This window comes from Boleophthalmus pectinirostris, unplaced genomic scaffold (genome assembly GCF_026225935.1).
Source record: "Boleophthalmus pectinirostris isolate CB_2022bp ecotype Guang Dong unplaced genomic scaffold, ASM2622593v1 HiC_scaffold_13, whole genome shotgun sequence".
NCBI lineage: Eukaryota > Metazoa > Chordata > Actinopteri > Gobiiformes > Gobiidae > Boleophthalmus > Boleophthalmus pectinirostris.
The window spans coordinates 2,319,619-2,337,363 of NW_026571036.1; the positions used below are offsets into that span (position 1 = coordinate 2,319,619).

The window sequence follows — 17,745 nt, forward strand, 5'->3', positions numbered from 1 at the left end:
ACCTACAGGCCCGGGGAAGAACTGCAGGAGAAAGAGAGAGAAGAGGAGAGAAGGAGAGAAGAGGGGAGGAGAGGAGAGAGAGAGAGAAGAGAGAAGAGAAGAGAGAGAAAATGAAAGAGAAAGGAGAGAAGAGGAAGAGGGGAGGAAGCGGAAGAGGTTAGAGGAGAGAGGAGGAGAGAGGAGAGAGGAGGACAGAAAAGAGAGAGAGAAAGGAGAGAAGAGGGGAGGAGAAGAAAAGGAGAGAGAAAGGAGAGAAAATTAGAGAGAAGAAGAGAGAGAAAGGAGTGAAGAGGGGAGAGAAAAAAGAGAAAGGAGAGAAGAAAAGAGATAAAGGAGAGGAAGGAGAAGGGAGAGAAAGGAAAAAAGAGGGGAGGAGAAGAGAGGAAAGGAGAGAAGAGGGGAGGAGAGAGAGAAGAGAGAAGAGAAGAGAGAGAAATGAAAGAGAAAGAGAGAAGAGGAAGAGGGGAGGAGCGGAAGAGGTGAGAGAAAGAAGAGAAGAGGGGAGGAGAGGAAATTAGAGGAGAGAGGAGGACAGGAGAGGAGAGAAGAGGACAGAAAAGAGAGAGAAAAGAAGAGAGAGAAAGGAGTGAAGAGGGCAGAGAAAAAAGAGAAAGGAGAGAAGAAAAGAGATAAAGGAGAGGAAGGAGAAGGGAGAGAAAGGAAAAAAGAGGGGAGGAGAAGAGAGGAAAGGAGAGATGAGGGGAGGAGAGAAGAGGAGAGAGAAAGGAGAGAAAAGGAAAGAAGTAGAAAGAGAGACAAATAGAGGAACATTTAACCCAGCGATTCCCAAACTGTGGTGTGTGTTCTCCAGGAGAACGCAGAACGTGACGTGGGACTAAAGGTCTGTTTATATTTCATAAGAACATAAGAACTTCGATCTTGTTCTTGAGGTGAGCACTTCTCTCTCGCTCCGTCCTCTCGCTCTTTCTTTTCTTTTCTTTCTCTGGTTCTGTGGGAGTGAAAATAATAAAAACGCAGTCGTAATATTTTGTTGTTTATTGTCGTAAAATCCAACACAATAAAAAAGAACAAACGTGATTCACTTCAGACGCAGGAAACGAGGATCATTTTAACTTCAGGAGCTGAAACTGACGACGACAAAACTGGTTTTATTTGGTTTAAAGTACAGGGATTAACTCAGGTCTAAACCAGGTCTAAACCAGGACTAAACCAGGTCCAAACCAGGTCTAAAACCAGGTCTAAACCAGGTCTAAACCAGGTCCAAAACCAGGTCTAAACCAGGTCTAAACCAGGTCTAAACCAGGTCTAAACCAGGTCTAAACCAGGTCTAAACCAGGTCCAAACCAGGTCTAAACCAGGTCTAAACCAGGTCTAAACCAGGTCTAAACCAGGTCCAAACCAGGTCTAAACCAGGTCTAAACCAGGTCTAAACCAGGTCTAAACCAGGTCAAAACCAGGTCTAAACCAGGTCTAAAACCAGGTCTAAACCAGGTCTAAACCAGGTCTAAACCAGGTCTAAACCAGGTCTAAACCAGGTCTAAACCAGGTCTAAACCAGGTCTAAACCAGGTCCAAAACCAGGTCTAAACCAGGTCTAAACCAGGTCTTAAACCAGGTCCAAACCAGGTCTAAACCAGGTCTAAACCAGGTCTAAACCAGGTCTAAACCAGGTAAACCAGGTCCAAACCAGGTCTAAACCAGGTCTAAACCAGGTCTAAACCAGGTCTAAACCAGGTCTAAACCAGGTCTAAACCAGGGTCTAAACCAGGAAACCAGGTCTAAACCAGGTCTAAACCAAGGTCTAAACCAAGGTCTAAACCAAGGTCTAAACCAGATCTAAACCAGGTCCAAACCAGGTCTAAACTAGGTCTAAACCAGGTCTAAACCAAGGTCTAAACCAAGGTCTAAACCAAGGTCTAAACCAGGTCTAAACCAAGGTCTAAACCAGGTCTAAACCAAGGTCTAAACCAGGTCTAAACCTCGTCTAAACCAGGTCTAAACCCGGTCTAAACCAGGTCTAAACCCGGACCGTCACAGTTGTCCTCTGGGGTTGGGGCCCACGCTGGACTTCCTCAGGTGGATCTTCAGACTCTCGGCTCTGGACTCGAGGCGCGTGACGGACGACAGGCCCAGGAAGCACTTCGGTCCCCGGGGTCAAAGGTCGGGAGGTCATCGAGGTCGAGTCTGGACCGGGCTGAGACCAGAACCACAAACAGAACCAGAGAAAAAGGATTTAACGTTTTTTATACACACAGGAGCGTCTGTCAAAGGGGCTTTTGTCTTGGATTAGACCTGGTTTAGTTCTGGTTTAGTCCTGGTTCAGTTTCAATTCGGTCCTGAGTTGGTCCTGGTTTAGTCCTGAACAAGAACCAGGATGCAACAAGGGCTAAATGCAGACAAATCCTGGACTAAACCTGGACTTTGACTGGGTTTAAACGAGGATTTAACCAGGACCAAACCAGGACTAAATCAGAAACAAGCCAGATCTAAAAAAAAAAAGGATTTAAACAGATTTAATCTAGATCTAAACTAGGACTAACCTGGAACTAAAACAGATCTAAACCAAAACAGAACTAGACCAGGACTAAACCAGGACTAAATCAGTACTTGAACAGAACTAAACCAAGTCTAAACCAGATCTAAACCGCTGGAACTAAAACAGGTCTTACCAAAACAGAACTAAACCAGGACTAAACCAAAACAGAACTAAACCAGGACTAAACCAGATCTAAACCAGGACTTAAACAGAAGTAAGCTACATCTAAACCAAATCTAACCCGGAACTAAAACAGGTCTAAACCAGATTTAAACCAGGACTTAAACAGAACTAAACTAGGTCTAAACCAGAACTAAACCAAAACAAAACAATACCAGGATTTAACTAGATGTAAATCAGGACTTAAAGAGAACTAAACCAGGACTAAACCTGATCTAACTCAGAAATAAAACAGATCTTAACCAAAACAGAACTAAACCAGGACTGGACTAATCCAAATCTAAATCTAAATCAGGATTTAAGCAGAACTAAACTGAGTCTAAACCAGATCTAAATCAGGACTTGAACAGAACTAAACCAGGACTGTACCAGGACTTAACCAGATCTAAACCAGAACTAAAACAGGTCTAAAGCAAAACAGAATTAAACCAGGACTAAACCAGATCTAACTTGGAACTAAAACAGGTCTAAATCAAAACAGAACTAAACCAGGACTAAAACCAGGACTTGAACAGGACTAAACTATGTCTAAACCAGATCTAACCCAGAACTATAAACAGGTCTAAACCAAAACTGAACTAAACTAGGATTGTACCAGAACAGTACCAGGACTAAAACCAGGTCTAAACCAGGACTTGAACAGAACTAAACTAAACTCAATAAGGATCTAAACCAGGAACTAAACCAGATCTAAACAGATCTAAACAGATCTAAACCAGGACTAAACAGAAAAACTAAACTAGGTCTAAATAAAGATCTAAACCTGGAATTAAAACAAATCTAAACTAAAACAGAACTAAACCAGGACTTCACCAGAACTAACCTGGAACTAAAACAGGCCTAAACCAAAACAGAACTAAACCAGGACTGTACCAGGACTAAACCAGATCTAAATCAGGGCTTAAATAGAACTAAACTGAGCATAAACCAGAACTAACCCAGAACTAGAACAGGTTTAAACTAAATCAGAACTAAATCAGGACTTGAACAGAACTAAACTAGGTCCAAATCAAATCTAACTCAGAACTAAAGCAGGACTAAACATAAACAAAACTAAACCAGATCTAAACCAGAAATAAAACAAGGTCTAAACCAAAACAGAACTAAACCAGGACTGTTCCAGGACTTAAACAGATCTAAACCAGGACTTGAACAGAGCTAAACTAGGTCTAAACCAGATCTAACCCAGAACTAAACAGGTTTTACCAAAAGATAACTTAACCAGGACTAAACCAGATCTAACCCAGAACTAAACCAGATCTAAACCAAAACAGAACTAAACCAGGATTGTACCAGGACTTAACTAGATCTAAACAAGGACTTAAAACAGAGCTAAACTAGGTCTAAACCAGAACTAACCCAGAACTAAACCAGGTTTTACCAAAACATAACTTAACCAGGACTAAACCAGATCTAAACCAGAACTTGAACAGAACTAAACTACATCTAAATAAGATCTAAACCAGGACTAAACCAGATCTAAACCAAAACAGAACTAAAACTAAACAGGTCTAAACCAGGAAAAAACCTAGGACTTAACTTAAACTAAACTTAAACCAGAACTAAAGCAGAACTAAACCAACTAACTAAGAAGATAAACTAACCAAACCAGATTACTAAACAAGGACTACCAAAAAGAAGACTAAACCAGATCTAAAAGAACTAAACCAGACTACCAGACTAACCAGATCTAAACAAACAGAACTAAACTCTAAATAAGATCTAAACCAGGACTACACTAAATCTAAACCAAAACGGAACTAAACCAGGACTGTACCAGGACTTAACTAGATCTAAACCAGGACTTAAACAGAACTAAACTAGGTCTAAATAAGATCTAACCTGGAATTAAAACAAATCTAAACTAAAACAGAACTAAACCAGGACTAAACCAGATCTAAACCAGAACTAAACCAGATCTAAACCATACCTAAAAGACAGAACTAAACCAGGACTAAACCAAAATAGATCTAAACCAGGACTAAACCAGATCTAAACCAGAACTAAACCAGGACTAAACCAAAATAGAACTAAACCAGGACTAAACAAAATCTAAAACCAGAATTAACTAGGACTAAACCAGATCTAAACCAGGACTTAAACAGAACTAAACTAGGTCTAAATAAGATCTAACCTGGAATTAAAACAAATCTAAACTAAACCAGATCTAAACCAGAACTAAACCAGGCCTAAACCAGAATCTAAAACCAGAATTAACCAGGACTAAACCAGATCTAAACCAGAACTAAACCAGGACTAAACCAAAATAGAACTAAACCAGGACTAAACAAAATCTAAACCAGATTAACTAAACCAGGATCTAAACCAGGACTAACCTAAACCAAGAACTAAACCAGAACTAAACTTAAAATCTAAACCAGGAAAACAGAATAAACTAAATCTAAACCAGGAATTAAAACCTAAACCAAGAACTAAACCAGGACTAAACAAAATCTAAACCAGAATTAACCAGGACTAAACCAGATCTAAACCAGAACTAAACAGGCCTAAACCAAAATAGAACTAAACCAGGACTAAACAAAATCTAAACCAGAATTAACCAGGACTAAACCAGATCTAAACCAGAACTTAAACAGGCCTAAACCAAAATAGAACTAAACCAGGACTAAACAAAATCTAAACCAGAATTAACCAGGACTAAACCAGATCTAAACCAGGACTTAAACCGGTCTAACCCTGCTTAAACCCACCGTGTTCCGGGGCGTCCTGACGTTCCCGTTGGTCGGCGTGATCATGATGCTGCTGCTCTTCTTCTCCGGACTTTTCTGAGCGACTTTCTCGGGACTTGGCGGGACTTTCGGCGCCCTCCGCACCGTCCCCGCCGCCGCCTCCTCTGCCGCCGCCGCCGCCGCCGCCCTCCGTCCGAACTGCGGCGCCCCCAGGTGGATGTGGATCTTGTTGTCTTCCGTGGTGATGATGCTCCCCTGCGCGCCGAACTTGGACTGCGGAGCCTCCGAGCGCATCTTGATCACCGTCTTCCCCGGTTCTTTCACCTCGTTCACCGGCGTCGTGCTCACCGTGATGATCGACACCGGGGACGGGAAACTTTCGGAGGTTTTTTCCGGATTCCGGGCCTTGGAGACGGTGGTGATGGTGACGGGAGACTGCGCCCGCTCGAAGCCGTCCCTCACCCGGCCGCTCCCGAACGGCGCCGGTTTCGGGACGATGGTGATTTTCGGATTTCCCAAAGTCGGAATGATGGTGGCGCTGGAGAAGAAGTCCTCGGATCTGGGGCTGGTGATCTCCAGCGTCGCTCGGCTGCTTCCCGAAGTGGAGACCAAAACGAAATAAATAAAAACGGAAAAAAAAAATGAACAAGGGTTAAACATTTTTTCATATCAGAGGTGCTTTAGTCCCGGTTTGGTTCTGGTTTGGTTTTGTTTTAGTCCTGATTGGTTCAGTCCTGGTTCAGTCCTGGTTTAGATCTGGTTCAGTCCTGAGTTAGTCCTGGTTCAGTCTTGGTTTAGTCCTGGTTCAGTCCTGGTTCAGTCTTGGTTTAGTTCTGGTTTAGTTCTGGTTTAGTCCTGGTTTAGTCCTGGTTTAGTCCTGATTTAGTCCTGGTCCAGTCCTGGTCCAGTCCTGGTTTAGTCCTGGTTTAGTCCTGGTTTAGTCCTGTCCTGATTTGGTCCTGGTCTAGTCCTGGTTTAGTCCTGGTTTATTCTTGGTTTAGTCCTGGTTCAGTCCTGGTTTAGTCCTGGTTTAGTCCTGATTTAGTCCTCGTCCAGTCCTGGTCCATTCCTGGTTTATTCTTGGTTTAGTCCTGGTTCAGTCCTGGTCTCCTGGTTCGGTCCTGGTTCGGTCCTGGTTCGGTCCTGGTTCAGTCCTGGTTCGGTCCTGGTCCTGGTCCTGGTCCTGGTCCTGGTCCTGGTCCTGGTCCTGGTCCTGGTTTAGTCCTGGTCCGGTCCTGGTTTAGTCCTGGTCCTGGTTTGGTCCTGGTCCTGGTCCTGGTCCTGGTCCTGGTCCTTAGTCCTGGTCCGGTCCTGGTTTAGTCCTGGTCCGGTCCTGGTCCTGTCCTGGTGGTCCGGTCCTGGTCCTGGTCCTGGTCCGGTCCGGTCCTGGTCCTGGTCCTGGTCCTGGTCCGGTCCGGTCCTGGTTTAGTCCTGGTCCTGGTCCGGTCCTGTCCTGGTCCTGGTCCTGGTCCTGGTCCTGGTCCTGGTCCTGGTTTGGTCCTGGTCCTGGTCCTGGTCCTGGTTTAGTCCTGGTCGGTCCTGGTCCGGTCCTGGTCCTGGTCCGGTCCTGGTCCTGGTCCTGGTCCTGGTCCTGGTCCTGGTCCGGTCCTGGTCCGGTCCTGGTCCTGGTCCTGGTCCGGTCCTGGTCCTGGTCCTGGTCCTGGTCCGGTCCTGGTCCTGGTCCTGGTCCGGTCCTGGTTTAGTCCTGGTCCGGTCCTGGTCCTGGTCCTGGTCCGGTCCTGGTCCGGTCCTGGTCCTGGTCCTGGTCCTGGTCCTCCTGGTCCTGGTCCTGGTCCTGGTCCTGGTCCTGGTCCTGGTCCTGGTCCTGGTCCTGGTCCTGGTCCGGTCCTGGTTCAGTCCTGGTCCTGGTCCTGGTCCTGGTCCTGGTCCTGGTCCTGGTCCTGGTAGTCCTGGTTTAGTCCTGGTCCTGGTTTAGTCCTGGTCCTGGTCCTGGTCCGGTTAGTCCTGGTCCGGTCCTGGTCCTGGTCCTGGTTCCTAGTCCTGGTCCTGGTCCTGGTCCTGGTCCTGGTCCTGGTCCTGGTCCTGGTCCTGGTCCTGGTCCTGGTCCTGGTCCGGTCCTGGTTTAGTCCTGGTTTAGTCCTGGTCCGGTCCTGGTCCGGTCCTGGTCCGGTCCTGGTCCTGGTCCGGTCCTGGTCCTGGTCCTGGTCCTGGTCCTGGTCCTGGTTTAGTCCTGGTTTAGTCCTGGTCCTGGTCCTGGTCCGGTCCTGGTCCTGGTCCGGTCCTGGTTCTGTCACCTGCTCTCGGTGTTGGGGGTGAAGCGGATGTGCAGGGGGCTGTTCCGTGAGTTCGGTTCTTTAGTTCCGTGTCGGATCCAGGGGCTCCAGGTGTCGCTGTGTCCGGTCTGGGCGCTCGCCGGCGGGAATCGCTCCAGCACCGGCCGGGCCCGTCTCTGCCGCAGGTGGTTCATGAAGCTGTTCTCCTCCTGCACCGACTTCCTGATGAAGCCGGCGGCGGTGTCGTCGTCGGTCCACTGGGTCTGCGTGGCGCTGGAGGTCACGGGGACGTCCACCATGCGGCGCCCGCTCACGCACGGCCTCGACACGCGACTCAACCTGGAAACACCACAGCGGGTTTACATTAGGTTAGGTCACTTTATTTGTACTCGTAGGTAAATTTGCAGATTTGAGAGGCAGATCAGCCCGTGTGTCGTTCGTTCATTCGTTTTTCAATATAAAACCCAAAAAGAAAACAAAAAAATAACAGTTTTTTTTTTCTTCATTATTTGTCTCCAAAACCAAAATGAAAAAACAGATAATGATTCGGTTTTTTTTTTCAGTTTTCAATTTGGTGTTTCCCGTTTACGTGATTTCCGTGACTGCGATGTCGGACTTTTGCGCCGCATACGGACTGAACCAGGACTGATCCAGGTCCAGGACCAGACCGGGACCAGAGCAGGACTGAGACCAGGACCAGAGCGGGACCAGAGTGGGACCAGAGTGGACTCTAAGCTTTGACTCTGAGCCTCTGCAGGGTCCGAGCCTCAGCTTCGAGCTCTGGCCCTGCTGTGGACTCTGAGCCTCCGGTCTGGTCCCGGTCTGGTCTCGGTCTCAGTCCCAGTCTCAGTCCCAGTCTCAGTTCCGGTCTCAGTCCCGGTCTCAGTCCCGGCCTCAGTCCCGGTCTGGTCCCGGTCTCAGTCCCGGTCTCAGTCCCGGTCTGGTCCCGGTCTGGTCCCGGTCCCGGTTTTGCTTGGCTAAGATCACAATAAACATTAAATATATAACAAACACACAATTTATTTCAAGACAGACGTACTAAAATTGTAAACATAAATAGATTATAATTTATTCACAAGTACGATAGCACCTGGAATGAAGCTCCTTTTAAAACACAGGTGTCAAACATGCGGCCCGGGGGCCAGATGCGGCCCTCCAAGACCTTTAATCTGGCCCTCGGCTGATTTTCTACTAAAATATTTGAATTATATTTTCTATTAAAATCTTGTTAATTTTCTGTGGTGTTTATCACAGCAGCGTCTCCAGCGTCTCTGTACGTGGCCCCTCCCACCAGAGCAGCACAAATGAAGACTTGTCTCTTTCCAAACGCTCTTAAAGGACGATCGTTTTGACTGTTGACCGTGACACCCTCATCAGAAAAATGTCCAACATGAGAAAAGTGGAGCCGAGTGCAGGATTTTACAACAAAAATGGACTTATTCCTGTTTACAGACAAGTTCATGTTCAAACATTGTGTTGAAATTGCATTTTTCTTAAAGTTTCAGTATGGAGTAAGAAAGCTGTCAAAAATATTCGTGCGCATAAAATAGAAATCCGTGCGTATTTGGGAAATCCGTGCATATTTGGCTGTAGTTGTGCATAAAATAAATATTTGTAAACTCAAATGAGTCCAGTCGTACATAAAATATATTGTGTGTATTTTATCCATCAGAATACGAATTGAAAAATTACGACGTCATGAATTACAATCACGAAATGAAAATTTAGGATTACGCTTTCATCAGTACGAATACGAATTCACAGACGGAACTTTACTGTCAAAAATACGTCATCACTTCACAGACATTATTCATCGAGCAGAAGAAACATCGATCAAGATCAAGACTGAGCAGCTCAAGTTTGTATCAGAGTAAAAACAGAGTAAAAGCACAAGAAGCTACAACAGCGACCAACAAGTGGGTTAATTAAAATCTATTGTAAAAATGTCTTGAATTCGGGAACCGAACGCTGCTGTATAATATTGTGTAGAAACACCTCCTCTGAACGGGAAATTGCACCTATATGTTAGAAAACAGAGTGGAGCCAGTTGGAAACATCAGACGTAACGTTATCCCAGGGATCATTAACAAATATCAGGTTCTCTGTATGTTTAGATTAAAACATTCACGACTACAGCCACAGCGAACATCAGCCAGTCTGAACCTTCAGCTGCATTTCTCGCATGAAATACCACCAAAAGTTCCTCTGGACGCTGAAATGTCCCAGTTTACACCAAACACACCAAACTGTCCTGGTTACAGACGTCACAGCTAATGAAATGTTCCACATTACAGTTTAATGCAGCTTCCAGCAACAATTAATGTTCGTGTTTACAGGCAACACCTTGGTATGTTTACAGTATTTACCGGTAAGTTGAACGTCACCGTGACGTGGATGGATTTGCTCATTATAACCCATTATAACTCATGTATAACCCATTATAACTCATGTATAACCCATTATAACTCATGTATAACCCATTATAACCCATTATAACTCATGTATAACCCATTATAACTCATGTATAACCCATTATAACTCATGTATAACCCATTATAACCCATTATAACTCATGTATAACCCATTATAACCCATTATAACTCATGTATAACCCATTATAACTCATGTATAACCCATTATAACTCATGTATAACCCATTGTCTGAAATGCAGCTGAAGGTTCAGACTGACTGATGCTCGCTGTGGCTGTAGTCGTGAATGTTTTAATCTAAACATACAGAGAACCTGATATTTGTTAATTAGCCCTGGGATAACGTTACGTCTGATGTTTCCAACTGGCTCCACTCTGTTTTCTAACATATAGGTGCAATTTCCCGTTCAGAGGAGGTGTTTCTACACAATATTATACAGCAGCGTTCGGTTCCCGAATTCAAGACATTTTTACAATAGATTTTAATTAACCCACTTGTTGGTCGCTGTTGTAGCTTCTTGTGCTTTTACTCTGTTTTTACTCTGATACAAACTTGAGCTGCACAGTCTTGATCTTGATCGATGTTTCTTCTGCTCGATGGATAATGTCTGTGAAGTGATGACGTATTTTTGACAGTAAAGTTCCGTCTGTGAATTCGTATTCGTACTGATGAAAGCGTAATCGTAAATTTTCATTTCGTGATTGTAATTCATGACGTCGTAATTTTTCAATTCGTATTCTGATGGATAAAATACACACAATATATTTTATGTACGACTGGACTCATTTGAGAGTTTACAAATATTTATTTTATGTGCAACTACAGCCAAATATGCACGGATTTCTATTTTATGCGCACGAAATATTTTTGACAGCTTTCTTACTCCATATTTCAGATTGTTCATAATATTATTATAAAAGAAAGAGTTCCACAATTAAAAAAGATTTCTGTAATAGATTTGCGTTTCCTTACAAAAATATTTGAACTTATTGTTATTTTTGGGGTTTATATGTCATGAGTTTTCTGATCCGGCCCCTTTAGGATCAAAGCAGGTTGAATACGGCCCCCGGACCAAAATGAGTTTGACACCCCTGTTTTAAAACAATTGGTTCTAGATCTTGAAACTGAATTTGGTTTAGAGGATGTTGGTCTAGGTTAGGACAGGTCTAAGTTAAAGATTCCTCAAACATGAACACTTTAAATACAACTTCCGACGGTCACTGAGAAGGAAACGACTATAAACGACTGTAACACGGTAAAAGTTCTGAAAAGTCCGGTTTGCAGAATGGGTCTGATTTATAAAGAGACCACAATATTGGATCCTCATTGTTCAAACCAAACCGTTTCTGAACCACTCTAGTGAAAACAAAATGCATCACCCTCACCTCCTCATGCTCTCCAGCTCCTGTGTGACCTTCTCAAACTCCTCGTTCCTCTGCGCGTTCCTCTCCTCTTCCTCCCTGAGCCTCCTCTTCATCCCGGCGTGTTCCACCTGCAGCTGCGAGATCCTGTCCTCCAGGTTCATCAGCTCGTGGACCTTCTCCTTCAGCGTCACGTTCTCCGCCCTCAGCTCCTCGTTCCTCTCCTCCTCCGCTCTGAACCGCATCCTCAGCTCCGTCTCCGCCTCTCCTTTCTCTATGGCTTTGCTCCGGGCCACCTCCGCCTTCAGCTCCTCCATCGTTTTCGCCAGAGAGTTCGACTTTTCCTGCTCCGACCGGAAACGTTTCTCCAGCAGGTCGTACTCGTCTCCCGTCTTCATCAGGTCTCCCTCCACGATCTCCAAACGCTTCAGCCGACTCCGGAGTTTGTTGATTTCCAAGCTGAACTCCTCTGAGATTTGACCTTTTTCCTGGAGGTTTCGCTCGCTCACCGCCAACTTATTTTGCAAATCCTTCTCTCTTTTTTCCAGATCTTCGCTCTTGGCGTTGGCGTTCGTCAGGTTGGCGTTCAGCTGCTTGCTTTTCTCCTGCTCGCTCGTCAGCTGCCTCTGCATCTCCGCCACTCGTTCCTCCATCTCCGACTTCACCTTCAGCCACTTTTTACTCTCCTCGATCAGCTTTTCCGTAACTTCCGAAACTTTAGCTTGTTCCTCTTTAAATTTCCCGCTGAGCTCTTCGCATTTTTCCTCTTCCGTTTTCAACCTCTCCGTCAAATTCTTTCGTTCGTCGGCCATGATCACCGCGAGCGATTTGAGTTTCGCGATGTCGTCTTTTAGAAACTTCTCGGTCTTCTCGAACTTGGCCTCGGCGGACTGCAGCTCCTTCACTTTCGCCTTCACGGCCTCCAGCTCCACGGACAATTCTTTCACGTTCTGTTTCTCTTTCTCCAAATTGGAACACAGCTGGAGACTTTCGGTTTTGCTCTTGTTAAAAATCCCTTCGAGCTTCTCCATCTGTCCCATCCGCTTCTGGACTTTCTCGAACTCCAGCTTCAGCATCTTACTTTGGTTCTGAGCTTCTTGCAGCTTCACTTTAAACTCCTTACACTGCGATTCCATTTTGGTCAGCTCCTCGTCCTTCCCTTCCATCTCCAGGACCTTTTTCCGCAAACTTTCCAACTCCGAAACCAAATTTGGGTTTTCGTTTTTGCTGATTTTCTCTGTCAGTTCCTTCAGGTCGTTTTCAGACTTCTGCAGGACTTTGTTTCTCTCCTCCAGCTCCTCGATCTTGTTGGCGAGCGAGACCAGTTTGAGTCGAAGCTGCCGCATTTGTGAGTCTTGCGCCAGGAGTTTGTTGGTCATGTCTTCTTGTTCGTTTAAAAGTTTCGCCGATTTCTGCTCGAGCTCGGCCTCCATTTTGAGGATGGTGTGGGCGTCTTCTTGGGTTTTCTGGTTTAAGGCGGCGACGCGCTCCTCTCGCTGCTGCAGTTTGAGGCTCAGGTCTTGTATCTTCTGGTTCTGCTGGTCGGTTTGCTCCACGTGCTTCTGCCGGTCGTCCACCAGCAGAAGGACGAAGGAGCGGAGCTGCATCAGTTCAGACTTGAGTTTGTCCAGCTGTCGGCGGTGCTCTTTGTCTTTGTGAGACTGGTACAACTTCTCCTGCTCCACCAGACGCTTCAGTCTGGAGACAAACACAAACATGAAAATCAAATACTACTGCTACTACTAGAGCCCGACCGATATGGATTTTGCTGTGGCCGATATGAAACCGATATAATGGACGTTGGAGCTGCCGATAGCCGATATAATCGCCGATATATTTAGTGATGTAAAAATTCACTGTAAATGTTTAATTGTTTAAAAAACTTAGGTTTGGCTCTGGTGGATTTTAAATTGGGTTTATTTAGGCAAAATTTATTGTTATTCTGCCTCTTTACATCATATTTACAGACAGTAGGTTGGCATTTTTGCATCACATTCTAGACACTAGTGATGGGGATTCCAGTTCTTTTTAGAGAACCGGCTCTTTTGGCTCGGCTCACTAAAAGCTTCTGGTTCTTTTGGCTCCCAAGTGGCTCTTCAGATTGTTTTGTTGCAAGCAGGACTAAAGCACGTCTAAAGCAGGACTGAATCAGGACTGAACCAGCCAAATATGCTCCTTTTTTTTATCCTACGTACACGCAAATTTCTCAAAGTTTCGTTTTCAGCCGCTGCCGCTGTCAAACCACGAATCTGCACGCGGCGTGAACAGGAAAAAAGTGAGAGAAAGAGAAAACACGGCTCCCAATAAGGATCAGGCTCCCGTCGTTCGCTTCAAAGAGTCGGTTCTAAGAGTCATTTCGTTCGCGACGGACCCATAACTAGTAAAGAAAGTAGTGCTATTAGCCTTTAGCCGTAAATACGTGCGCGCCGCGGTAATTAATTATATGCGCAAATGTCATAATTCACACGTCTGTTCACAGCTCATTTACATCAGTGCAGGTCCAGGAGCAAATATACAGACAATATAATCACTTTAGAACAGACCAATAGAAAACAGTCTGTTTATGTGCGGGAGCTACAGCAGCTAACCCATAACAAATGACAAAAACTAGCTTCAGAGTCGACATATTTCCAACACTCACCGCTCACACAGGCTCCTCCCACATCACAAATCTGCACTAATAAATGTCCTTTTAATCCAGACTCAAACCGATTGTCCGAAAAAAGAAAATAATCTCAGTGTTTGGATCTGTGTCTGCAGGTGTAAACAAACACACGTGACTCTGTGGTGTGTTCAGGGACAGTACGTGACTCTGTGGTGTGTTCAGGGACAGTACGGACACACACACAGACAAATGATTCCGTAGATAAATACTGATGTGGAGCCACATATTAGGACATTTATCTGTCTGTAAATTGGATTAAATGAACAGAATGTAGAGAGTCTAATTTTAGATTTTTAACGATGTATCACATGCCCACGTGAAAATATCGGCCCCTATCAGCAAGCATATCGGCCGATAGCAGATATGCCTTCAGGTGCCCATATCAGCCGATAATATCGGCCAACCGATATATCAGTCGGGCTCTAGCTACTACTACTACTACTACTACAGTACTATTACTGTTACTACTTCAACTACTATTACTACAACAACAACTACTACTACTGCTACTACTACTACTACAGTACTATTACTGTTACTACTACTGTTACTACTCCTCCTACTACTACTACTGTTACTACTACTACTACTACTACTACTACTGTTACTACTACTACTATTACTACTACTGTTACTACTACTACTACTACTAATACTGTTACTACTCCTCCTACTACTACTACTGTTACTACTACTACTACTACTACTACTACTACTACTACTACTACTACTACTACTGTTACTACTACTACTACTACTACTACTACTACTACTACTACTACTACTACTACTACTACTACTACTACTACTACTGCTCGACCAGGCGCTTCAGTCTGGAAACAAACAGAAACATGAAAAACAAATACAGCTACTACTTCTACAGTACTATTACTATTACTACTACTACTATTACTGTTATTACTACTAGTACTACTGCTACTGCTACTACTGCTACTACTATTACTGCTACTACTACGACTACTACTACTACAGCTACTAATACTACACTAGGCGTTTCAGTATATATAGTGTAAAAACACATTTGGTACTAATGCTACCATGTACACGTATGTGTGTGTTTGTGTAGTGTATGACCTGACTCGGTGTGTGTAGTGTATGACCTGACTCAGTGTGGGTATATGACCTGACTTGGTGTGTGTAGTGTATGACCTGATTCTGTGTGTCTGTCACCTGACTCTGTGTGTGTGTGTGTCTGTGACCTGACTTGGTGTGTATGTGTGTATGACCTGACTCAGTGTGTGTGTGTGTATGACCTGACTCAGTGTGTGTTTGTGACCTGACTTGGTGTGTGTAGTGTAGTGTGTGACCTGACTCAGTGTGTGTAGTGTGTGACCCGACTCAGTGTGTGTAGTGTGTGACCTGACCCAGTGTGTCTGTCACCTGACTCTGTGTTTGTGTGTGTCTGTGACCTGACTCGGTGTGTGAGACCTGACTCAGTGTGTGTATGTGTGTGTGTGTGTGTGTGTGTCTGTGACCTGACTCGGTGTGTGTGTATGACCTGACTCTGTGTGTGTGTATGACCTGACTCAGTGTGTGTGTGTGTATGACCTGAATCGGTGTGTATGACCTGAGTCGGTGTGTGTGTGTATGACCTGAGTCGGTGTGTGTGTGTGTATGACCTGACTCGATGTGTGTGTATGACCTGACTCAGTGTGTGTGTGTGTATGACCTGAGTCGGTGTGTGTGTATGAAATGACTCGGTGTGTGTGTGTATGAGCTGACTCTGTGTGTGTATGACCTGACTCTGTGTGTGTATGACCTGACTCGGTGTGTGTGTGTATGACCTGACTCGATGTGTGTGTGTATGACCTGACTCGATGTGTGTGTGTGTATGACCTGACTCTGTGTGTGTGTGTATGACCTGACTCGGTGTGTGTGTATGACCTGACTCGGTGTGTGTGTATGACCTGACTCGGTGTGTGTGTATGACCTGACTCGATGTGTGTGTATATGACCTGACTCGGTGTGTGTGTATGACCTGACTCGGTGTGTGTATGACCTGACTCGATGTGTGTATGACCTGACTCGATGTGTGTGTGTATGACCTGACTCTGTGTGTGTGTGTGTATGACCTGACTCGGTCTTGTTCCAGCAGGTTGGTGAAGTCGTCGCTCTTGGTGATAAACTCTCGGTGTTTGAGTTTCTCCGAGTCGAGTTCTGAAACTGTTCGTCTGTGAAGTTTCTCCACCAACAACAGCTGCTCCAACATCCTCCTGTACGTCTCCCTCTGCTTCACCTCCAGATGATCCAACTGCAGAAGAAACAAACATCTTCAACATCTCCAACATCCTCCTGTACGTCTCCCTCTGCTTCACCTCCAGATGATCCAACTGAAACACACAAACATCTTCAACATCTCCAACATCCTCCTGTACGTCTCCCTCTGCTTCACCTCCAGATGATCCAACTGCAGAAGAAACAAACATCTTCAACATCTCCAACATCCTCCTGTACGTCTCCCTCTGCTTCACCTCCAGATGATCCAACTACAGAAGAAACAAACATCTTCAACATCTCCAACATCCTCCTGTACGTCTCCTCTCTGCTTCACCTCCAGATGATCCAACTGCAGAAGAAACAAACATCTTCAACATCTCCAACATCCTCCTGTACGTCTCCTCTGCTTCACCTCCAGATGATCCAACTACAGAGAAACAAACATCTTCAACATCTCCAACATCCTCCTGTACGTCTCCCTCTGCTTCACCTCCAGATGATCCAACTACAGAAGAAACAAACATCTTCAACATCTCCAACATCCTCCTGTACGTCTCCCTCTGCTTCACCTCCAGATGATCCAACTACAGAAGAAACAAACATCTTCAACATCTCCAACATCCTCCTGTACGTCTCCCTCTGCTTCACCTCCAGATGATCCAACTGCAGAAGAAACAAACATCTTCAACATCTCCAACATCCTCCTGTACGTCTCCCTCTGCTTCACCTCCAGATGATCCAACTGAAGAAAACAAACATCTTCAACATCTCCAACATCCTCCTGTACGTCTCCCTCTGCTTCACCTCCAGATGATCCAACTGCAGAAGAAACAATCTCCTCCTCCTCCTCTCTCTCCTCTCTCTCTCCTCCTCTCCTCTCCTCCTCCTCCTCCTCCTCCTCTCTCACCTCTCTCTCCTCTCCTCTCTCCTCCTCCTCTCTCTCTCCTCTCTCTCTCTCTCTCTCTCCTCCTCCTCTCCTCTCTCTCCTCCTCCTCCTCCTCTCCTCCTCCTCCTCCTCTTCCTCTCTCCTCTCTCTCTCTCCTCCTCCTCCTCTTCCTCACCTCTGCCATGGGCGTCTCGTACACGTCCTCTCTCTCCTCCTCTCTCTCTCCTCCTCCTCTCTCTCTCTCTCCTCTCCTCTTCCTCCTCCTCCTCCTCTCTCCTCCTCCTCCTCTCTCTCTCTCTCTTCCTCTCTCCTCTCTCCTCTCTCTCCTCTCTTCTCCTCCTCCTCTCTCCTCTCCTCTCTCCTCCTCCTCTCTCCTCCTCTCTCTCCTCTCTCTCCTCCTCTCTCTCTCCTCCTCCTCTCTCTCTCTCCTCTCTCTCTCTCCTCCTCCTCCTCCTCTCCTCTCCTCCTCCTCTCTCTCCTCCTCCTTCCTCCTCTTCTCTCCTCCTCCTCCTCCTCTCCTCTCCTCCTCCTCCTCTCTCTCCTCCTCTTCCTCTCCTCCTCCTC

General features: G+C 45.6%; 1 protein-coding gene across 1 annotated transcript in view; it reads right to left on the reverse strand.

Annotated features, from left to right (window-relative positions):
* Window positions 1-1,943: 1,943 nt before the first annotated feature.
* LOC110162152 (filamin-A-interacting protein 1-like) overlaps window positions 1,944-17,745 on the reverse strand; it is a 39,324-nt gene continuing 23,522 nt past the window's right edge. The window contains exons 4-8 of the mRNA XM_055149475.1: window positions 16,151-16,329; window positions 11,417-13,090; window positions 7,622-7,939; window positions 5,388-5,955; window positions 1,944-2,154 (exon numbers count right to left, since the gene is read on the reverse strand). Coding sequence (XP_055005450.1) covers window positions 1,978-2,154; window positions 5,388-5,955; window positions 7,622-7,939; window positions 11,417-13,090; window positions 16,151-16,329 — 2,916 coding nt within the window. The 3' untranslated portion in view covers window positions 1,944-1,977. The remainder of the gene's footprint in view (window positions 2,155-5,387; window positions 5,956-7,621; window positions 7,940-11,416; window positions 13,091-16,150; window positions 16,330-17,745) is intronic.